General features: G+C 35.5%; 1 protein-coding gene across 1 annotated transcript; it reads left to right on the top strand.

Annotated features, from left to right (window-relative positions):
- The first annotated feature begins 5,347 nt into the window (after positions 1-5,347).
- Positions 5,348-7,779, top strand: LOC136819072 (D(2) dopamine receptor-like). Its single transcript, XM_067075242.1, has one exon. It carries the CDS (start codon positions 5,621-5,623, stop codon positions 7,535-7,537), a length of 1,917 nt encoding a protein of 638 aa, XP_066931343.1. The 5' UTR covers positions 5,348-5,620; the 3' UTR covers positions 7,538-7,779.
- The last annotated feature ends 1,606 nt before the right edge of the window (positions 7,780-9,385 follow it).

Below are 9,385 nucleotides of genomic sequence, written 5' to 3'. Positions count from 1 at the left end.
CGTAGCACGGTTGTTTTTATTTTTTCTTTAGGATCAGATGTTCTTAAGATGCTTACTTTATTCGCTTATTGACTTTAAAAAAGGGCTAAATATGACTCCAATATGAGCATTTTCATTCTTAAATATTTGAAAACTGAGCTCAATTTTGTTCTTAGGCTTGCGCCAAAATTGTGTCTCATATTTCAGGCCAGTCTCACAAGAAAATCTACAAAATAAGTAGATGTATAAATTATCTTAATTCTACGGACGTCTGTAGAATTACGGCACTCTTTAATATCGACATATAATGTAGAATGTAGAATTCAACTGATTTTGTAGATATTCTAGAACGATTTCACTTTGTGCGCGCTCGAGACTCGAGCTCCAAACCCCTGACCCAAGAACTTTTGTAGTGACGAGCAAACAGTCTAACTGACGAGTTAGGCTAACTGTCTAGATCGCTACTTATCCGGTAATACGCCATCTGTAGAAATATAAATCTACATATTTTGTAGAATAATAATTCTACCCGTAAATCTACAGACATCTGTAGAAATTTTAAATTTACACCATCTACGTATTCTGTAGAATTATGTGTGATAATGTGTTGCATATTTCCATATTCTTACAAAATTGTCTGTTTAAAAAAGCGTGAATGACTTTTTTAGAGAAACTATATAAATAATATGAATGTCCACGTAATTTTGAGATTTTGAGATTGTACTTACAGTATGTGGCCCCCAAAACGGCGATCAAATTTGAAATTTCTCTCAAATCTAGAGGAAAAGAGATTTTACAAAAATTTTTGCTGCATGAAAACCTTTAACATCTCTACTTTATTTCCTGGAAGTTCTTTTTCAAAATTTTCAATTTCAACAATATTTTTCAATCGCTTAAAGATAGGTAGCTTTTTTCTAATGGCCCCCAAAACGGAGGTTTGAAATTTTAGCGATTTCTCGAGATATCTTTAAGATATGAATACAAAATCTTGACCAGAGTTTTGAAATATGATTTAGAGGGTTTTGGGCATAAATTTATTTGATAAAATTTTTACAGTATACCCTTGGTTGTCAAAATGCAGGTTTGGGGCCCCCAAAACGGAGGTGGAGTTAAAATCAAATTATTAAGCCCATTGGTAATAGGGGGAAAAACTATGAACATATTTGTGTTTTCCCTTAAATTCACGACCCGATGGATGTAAAATTTATGATTTTTATGAAATATTTCAAGATTTTCGATATTGCAAAGTCCAAACTGAAAATTTAGAAATTTTCAAAATGACAATTTGATTTAACAACGTCTTAATCAAGTTTTTGAAAACAAATCTCTTTTGAAAATAGTTCTATTAATGTATGGAATAAGCTGTGAAAATTTTAGAAAAAAAGCTTAACTGAAACTGAAAATATTAGACTTTAAAGATATTTTTGTCCTATATTTTGCAAAAAAATTACTGAATTTGCCGTTTTTGCTGATTCAGCGAAAATTTTTATATATAATGTTAATTTTTTGTTATGAACTATTAACTCAAAGTGATTGGAATAGAATTTCAAGATTTTTTGCTTTATCTCATATTTAGAATTTTCGGTTTTGTCAATGCTGATTCTAGGGCTCCAAAATACTGGTTGACCTTCAAGATGCTATATCTTTTACCCAGCCTCTAAAGTCACAGATGTATTTGCATTTTCTGAACGGAATTAGGTGTAGAAAGTATCCTATACCCCGTTTTCATAACTTATTTTCAATATCCAAGGAGCTAGAGTGAGTTATATGCAATTTTTATCTAATTTTGGTGTTAAATTATTTCCTTTAGACGCAAATATGTTATTTTGAATCTGTCTCAAACCAGCAAAAACATGCTCATTTTTAAGTATAACCATCATTCTTTCAAAATAAACAAAAATCGTTTAATTCTGATAAATCTACAAGTCAGAATCTTCATTTTAATGAAAACCTCCGTTTTGGGGGCCGTCTCCGTTTTGGGGGCCATATACTGTACAATCGAATCATCGAATCAGTCAGATTGGTTTGATATCAAAAGCATCATACTTCTGAGTCACAGACTCGGTGGGTCTCCTAAAATTTCAGACCTACTAGAAAATTAACTTTGATTTCATCCCCTTTGAAAATTAAATGGGAAAAATTGCGCACGCTCCTGCACGCTCCAAAACCATTATGGATCTTTTGAGCTGAAAACAACAGAATTTCTATTCCCATTAGGATTTTGATAGGAATTTTCATCCACCCACTTGTGGGAAAAAGTACCACCGGGGCACTGATACAGGGGAGTTGTAATTGAGCCAGACTCAGCAATCAATGCTCAGAAAGTGCTTTGATTGTTGAGCGGTAGCCAATAGATTATATTATGTGAATGTTTTCTTTTGAATCTAAGTTTAGCACAACTGGGCCTCTGAACGGTTAAAAAAATGATAAAGTTTTCCGCACATATTATTGGTTGTTCAAACTTTATGGTCAAGACTTAATTTTCTTCCATCCCATCCTGTATTTGTTTGCTTGAGCCACCCTCTGTTCAAGCTATCTCTAGTGCAAAACAAGGTCACTTTAGAGACATAATGTTTTTACTTTGAAACTAAGGCGATTTGGTGGGCCTGTGTCTAGGTAAACTTCCTCTTTTTCTCACTTCTTGTTTCTAGATTGGTTCTCGATGAGTAAATTACAATGTCGATGAATAACTTGAGTAAAACTATTTTGATGACCAGTAGACGGAAGAAATCTGGGTCAAAAGACTTTTTCGATAATTGATCCTATTGATCATTTGAAAGTTCAATATAAATTTAAACTCATCCGTTAATTCAAAAAAGAAAGACGAGACCAAAGTAGTATCCAGACTTCAATTTTTACGTAATGTAACTTCTCCCTTTGTAAGTTTGGAAACTAATAAACATGATTTAGAACTCACAAAGAAAACGGGTCTACTTTGTTTCGTTAGGGATAAGAAAAAATTGAAAAGACAACAAGCCAGATATTATAGAGGAATGTTGAATGATGTAAAGTCAATATTTGGATTTAAGCCTTCTCAACTTTTTATGCTTGACTCCCTGTTTTGAGCTTTTGAAGGCTCAAACTTTGAAAGGCTCTCTTGTCAATAACCTTTGCGGTTTTGGTATGTTTGTAAGTTGATGAAACTTTGTTTAGTCTTCTTGTACTTATTATGCTGTTCTGCATTTTTCATCGATGGCAAAATATCAATTGGGAAGGAAATGACTTTGAAGGCTGTGCTTAAGGGCTCCATAGCTTGAAACTCTGTTTAATTGAGCCTTCGGTGTTTTTTTTTCATTCTGTACGAAGAATTAGATAAAACGGTGACAACCCTTCCCCAGTGACCCGGTGAGAATATTTTAGCCAAATGAAATAAGGAATTTAACCGGGGGGGGGTACTTAGGCAAATGAAGGTACGGGCATGTGCCGCCCTTAGGGGTGCCTTTTTGGAATCTTGCAGCCACTGTAAGGGTTGGAAAAATCAGAAAATCAAATCTCAGCCCCATTGAAGGTCGGAAAAGTAGAAAAATTTCAATTTTTTGCTCCTGAGAGCATCAAAATTTGGTCAAATTAGTCCCAATGAGGGTCGTAAAATTCACAAAACTCTTCAATTTTTCTTCCTTTGAGGGTCTAAGGGTCCAAGGGTCGAAAACCGGGTCCCACCCCCGTTATTTTATAAACCTAGTGCCCCCGGGAATTTAAATAGAAATGAGAATTGTCTATTTGTTTAACAGGAAGATTTCAGCTCATAAATGTCCCCCATAAATCAATTGGGGATTCTTAAAATCATAATGTCTCTCCCCATGGGAATGAAAGTGTAGTTCCTTTTTTTGTGGCCGGGTTTAAAAAGTGAAAGTATCTTATGAAATCACCCAAGGTATTTCAGCATAAATTGCAACAAAAACATTTTGCTCATCATAATAGATCTTATCGGAGTTTTTGATTTTTCTAAAAAAGCGATGCATTGTGGGATTGTTTTGGGGGTATTACAATAGAAATTTCTTAGGAATTCCTCGAGGGAATTCTATTGTAATACCCCCGAAACAATCCCACAATTCATCGCTGTTTTAGAAAAATCAAAAACTTCGATAAGGTCTATTAACGTGACAGTTTTTGTCATCAGACATAAATATTGGTAAACTACCTGTCTTTATGAAAAGTACAAATTTTTGTAACAACTTGAAAGTTTTTAATGCTTTAATTTTATTTAAAGCAAATATTGAAATGACCTTTATTTTGTCTCATTTTTGTTTCGAGAAAAGAGAGCAATATGGGTCAACAAATGTTTAGATCGTTAATTGTTAATCAAAATATGGTAGATACAGGAAGTTAATTCTTACTTAAAGGGTTAGCTAGTCCTTAGGGTTAGAAAGGCGACGCAATGTTCAGTGGACAGGGTCGATACTTTTTCATTTTATAAGCAAATCATTTAGAAAAATGTTTTCAAATAATATTAGGTATTCTACATTTTATGACATACGTGGTATTTGTTTCATTCAAACCTCATCGCTTCGTGAGACAGGGCTGTCGTGTAAAACTTCAAGCATCGAGGTTTATGACTCACAAAGCATGACTTCTTTTCACCTTTGCGTGATAGATTACCATGCAAACCTGAAAAATCACACAGTCTGTTTGAATCACAAACATATCATAAAACCTTTCAATATTAAGTACAAGCAAAATTCAATAAAGTAATTATGAATTTCAAATTCGTGAACTCAAAAATTGAAGGGCCTATTGCTGACATCTCATTCAACAATGGGTTAACGGGAGATGTAAGGATATTAACAAGGTCACCACAGTTTGATAACGTGGACTACCGTTCATTATTTTTTAGTTTGGATTACAAGGTTCCGTATGGGTGGCTTTCATGTTTGTCAAAACGCTAGACTGCCAGTGATATACACGCCTTTTTACCAAGGATGATAGAGTTTGTAACGTGAATCGATCGTGATTTAAATCTGTAGTTGAATAAAAATCTTTCCAAACTCAATAAGACCCTATCCTCATAAAATACTGTGGCAAATATTTTGTGAAACATCTGAGATCTAATACCTTTTATTGATGATAGTTACAAATCTAACTTTTACCAAAATAAACGCCAGGGGAATCCTTCGCAATTACGAAGGAACCATCGAGTGGTCTGGATGCATATGCATCCTGTCTTATTATATAAACATCAACGAAATGTTTCAGTTTTGGGAAGAAACAAACTTATGCTAAGTTTCTTGATGGGCAATTGCCCTCATCTCAACAATATTTACTCTGCAAATGGACTCTCGCACTAATCTAGCAAGAGTAGTGTACAAACATCAAATTTCATTTATTTGTACAGAATAAATAGCTTTTGATCACGTTTCGTTTTAGGAGGTATACAAGAGTAATCAAACCAATCTATAGGCTGACACAATTCAAACAAAATTGACAAAGGATGTCATCAAGAGGGGTTTGAATGTTTGTACAATGTTGGAAAACAAATCGATCAACCAATGTTTTGAAATGACTCATAAAAATTGATTTTTGATTTGATCTGATTATTGTGTGGAAAGAAATCGACGAGAGACAACTTCACTATTGTTTGCATAGCGTCAAACCTCGGACAGTCAAAAAGACTAACAGAACTCAATGCGATAAATTTTACGAAATGAACTCGACAGAGACTTCAACCGAAAGCATTATGAATGATCAAACAATGACAGCCATAAAGGCTGGACTTTACAGCTTCATTTTTATCCTTGGTGTATTTGGTAATATTCTCGTTGTCAAGGCGACAAAACAATATCTGACGCTTCAAGGAGCGACAAACATTTTGATATGCAATTTATGTGTTTGTGACATTTTCATGTTGGTTCTTGGTATTCCAGTCTTCGTGATAGGCGAGCATAGGCTGATAGACTCGTTTGGAACCTCAACCTGCAAAGTTATCAACCCGTTTGTGATTGCAGGCTTAACTATTACCGTATCTAGCCTGGTGGCCATTGCAGTAGAAAGGTGTAACGTTATTGTGAATTCACGTCGATTCAAGTTACTGTTAACAGCAGAAAAGACATACTTCATCATTGCCGTGATCGATATTTTAGCCATCGTGAGTGCAGCACCATTATCCGTTATCGAATACAAACAAGACAATTCACATTGTGTTCGTGCTTGGGATCGCCCGAAAAACATCGCTTATGCTTCACTCGTATTTCTTTTCCAATACGCCATTCCGTTGCTCGTTATGGTCATCCTATACTCCATTTGTTGGTACAGAATACGAAAAAAGAACAAAACAACTATCAAACTCGCTAAGAATAATCGAAAACAGTCTACCAATCTGATCAAAGAGCGAAGTCATTCTGATGGTGATCTTGTAAGTTTAACAGATGACAATCCAATCAGAATTCGACCTGTTTCATCAGAATTCTTGTCCAATGAGATTCATGACTTTTTGAGCGGAAGTTCAAATCATTTGAGTGGTATTGTTAAGCGACAATCTTTTCATCGTACATCTATGAGACGCTCTTTTTCGCTCGATTCAATCTGCGATCCGGAGACAGCAGAAGCTGCAAAAAAACGACATTCGACTTGTCGGAAATCTATAACGTTAGACGCAAAATTATCGTCGTATGGCAGTGAGGATTGTGAAAAGGAAGATTCGAACGCTTTGAGACCACAAGAAACGAATCTTTCGAAAAGAAAATCTTTCGTTGGTTCAATGCAGCGTTTACACAGCAGTTTTCAAAATCTGGTGACAGGAACGGACGGTAAAGATGCGTTGACAGTATTTGCTTTGAAACGTGTCAAACAAACATTAAAGACATTACGTATGTTTTCATTCCTGGTCACTGCGTTTGCAGTGTGTTTGTTACCGCATCATATTGTGTCTTTCATGTTCGAAGACGTCTCAGAGACTATACGTTTCTTCGAAATATTGATCTATATAAACGCTGCCGTTAATCCGTGGATCTACGCCGGAATGAATAAATCATACCGTGTAGCATTCGAAAGCTTTTTCCGACGCAAAGAACATCCGTTGAAGCGACGTAGACGTTTAAACAACCGGCGTCGTAAAATTTCATTGGGCAGCATGAAAGCACAAACAGACTCTAGTAAACTATGTTGGAATAAATTCATAGACTGTTTATGTTACAAAGTTTCACGAAATCGTGGCAAATACGAAATAGGACATGACCCAGATGAAGAAGCCACGGAAGCATTGCGCGCGGAAGAACGTAGCGAAAGACGTGATACGTTTAATGGTGAACTTTCTTCACGTACCAGTAGCACGGGAAAACGATTAGGGTCCACAAGTACACGTAAAGACAGTACAATGAGCGTGCGTAAAGATAGTAGAACGTCACGTAAAGGAACTATGACGTCAGAAGATGGACATATTCCGATCCTTGCACCCATTATTATTATAACTAACTATGACGAAGAAATGGAATTACAACAAGCCATTGAGAAAGCAAAGAACATAAACACTGTGGCAGAGGCTGCAACCTTAGAGGGCGGGGAGGGCGATGGTGAAGAAAATCGCTTTTCCGCCATTTATTCTTTTTTTGACGGTGCATGGTAAATAGTAATATTTTAATTATTAATTTTAAAATAGCATATTTCATATAAAAGAGGATCACCGTGCAAATACGTTTATCTGAGCAATACTGAATCGGATAGACTAAAGAACCGAACCCAACTTTGCTCTCGGTTAATTTTGTATTGTAAATAAGTTTACAGATATGATAGTTTAATATCACTAGTTTCCATTTTTACATAATCATTTTTAAAAGGAATATTTCCAAAGACAAAGTATCTAAGATACATTCAGTTCAATATATTTCAAAACAGCTAAAAAACACTCTAAAATGCGAAGGACCCTTCCTGGCAGGTACAATCACTGCTCTTCGCAATCGCACAAACTATTTTAAATTACATCGTATATTTAGTAAAACTTCGAAACACTATATGACCCATGGGAAACTTATGGGTAAAACTTGGCACTAGAATGAAACACTGGTAGGATCGTCGAAACAGAAATATATAAAAAATCAATAAAGTTCAGTTCCGATAGGGCCAATTGTAAAAGATTGTCAAGAAAAATTCACAATATGTGAGTTCCAGGGAGAACAAACAATTTTCGAATCACCTCTACAATATTTGTCAATTTTCTGCACTTTCTTCCTGATCATCTTGTCCCAAGAAAACACTTTTCATAGCTTTTCTGATTCGTTTCGACCTCAACACCAATATTAATGGATCAAAAATAATTCCAAGCCTCGCGAAAGCTGGCAAACCTAACCAAAATAGTGTCGATGTTAGCTCCGTTAGCCCTTTCGCCTCCCTCAAAATAATGATAAATACTGTCACAGGGATATTTGTCAGAATAAGAACAGTTATGATACGAATGATTAGCTTTTTAGCTGCTCTTCGCTTTACGAGTCTACGATTTGATGCACGGCTAGTGGCACCTGATTGGTAAACCCTCCGACGCATGGCGGAAAGCTCTTTACTGATTTGAACATAGAGGGTGAAGATGATGACGCATGCGCAGACACCGATAACAAGGAACGATTTTTGCAGATAATTCCATCGGTTGGTGTTGATGATAAACATGACAGTGTGGTATACTATGAAAAGTATGGATAGTAAAATGGTGACCGGGATGAAAAAGCGTTTGTTAAGAGATGATTGGTAGAGAAAAGGTTTGACCACAGCAAAGTACAGTTGCAATATCATCATCAGAACGATCACGATATTAATGTTCAACAGAATAGTTCCAACAGCATTGAAAATAAGGATTTCGTTACAATTTGCCGTCGTATCAGCAAACTCTTCAAAGGTTAAGAGAAAATAGTACGCATCTCTTGATAAGATGAGGAGAGAACGAATCGTGTTGCACACAACGAGAAAGGTCTGCAAAATTTCGTTGATTTTCTTGTTCAGCATTTTAACAAAGATAGCTCGGAGAATGAGAATGTTGAAGACAAACCCTAATAAGGCGATAGCGAATATAGTGATGCATATGAATCGGATAGGTGTTTGAGTGATACCGTTGTACACTATGTAGTGAGCATCTTCGTTGCAAGTCACGTTTCTGCTGAACAAAATCATCGCATCAACCTGTTCACAATTTGAAACAACAAGGTTGAAGTCTTCTTTTTCTTTCCTTTTCCTATCTCCTTCCCTCTTGACTCGACGAAGACATCGAAGGTTATGTTTAACCAACATAATGTTGTTATCTCTTAAACCATGTAGGACCACACTTCCTTTTCTTGAAATCAATCGGAGGAATAAAAATGACGGCCATTCATAAATGAAATCCAAATATAAATGCCCATATAAAATTCATATAAAAATATGTTGTAAAGAAAAACGAAAAAAAGAAAAAACAAATCTGAAAAAAAATAAAAACAAAATCTTTAAATTC

Source organism: Clytia hemisphaerica, unplaced genomic scaffold, assembly GCF_902728285.1.
Source record: "Clytia hemisphaerica strain Z4C2 unplaced genomic scaffold, Clytia hemisphaerica genome assembly, whole genome shotgun sequence".
NCBI classification, from domain to species: domain Eukaryota; kingdom Metazoa; phylum Cnidaria; class Hydrozoa; order Leptothecata; family Clytiidae; genus Clytia; species Clytia hemisphaerica.
This window is presented reverse-complemented; position numbering and strand designations above follow the sequence as displayed.

What these genes read in the sequence shown, in the direction of transcription:
- LOC136819072 (XM_067075242.1), top strand. Translation starts at nt 5,621, where the DNA reads ATGAACTCGACAGAGACTTCAACCGAAAGCATTATGAATGATCAAACA.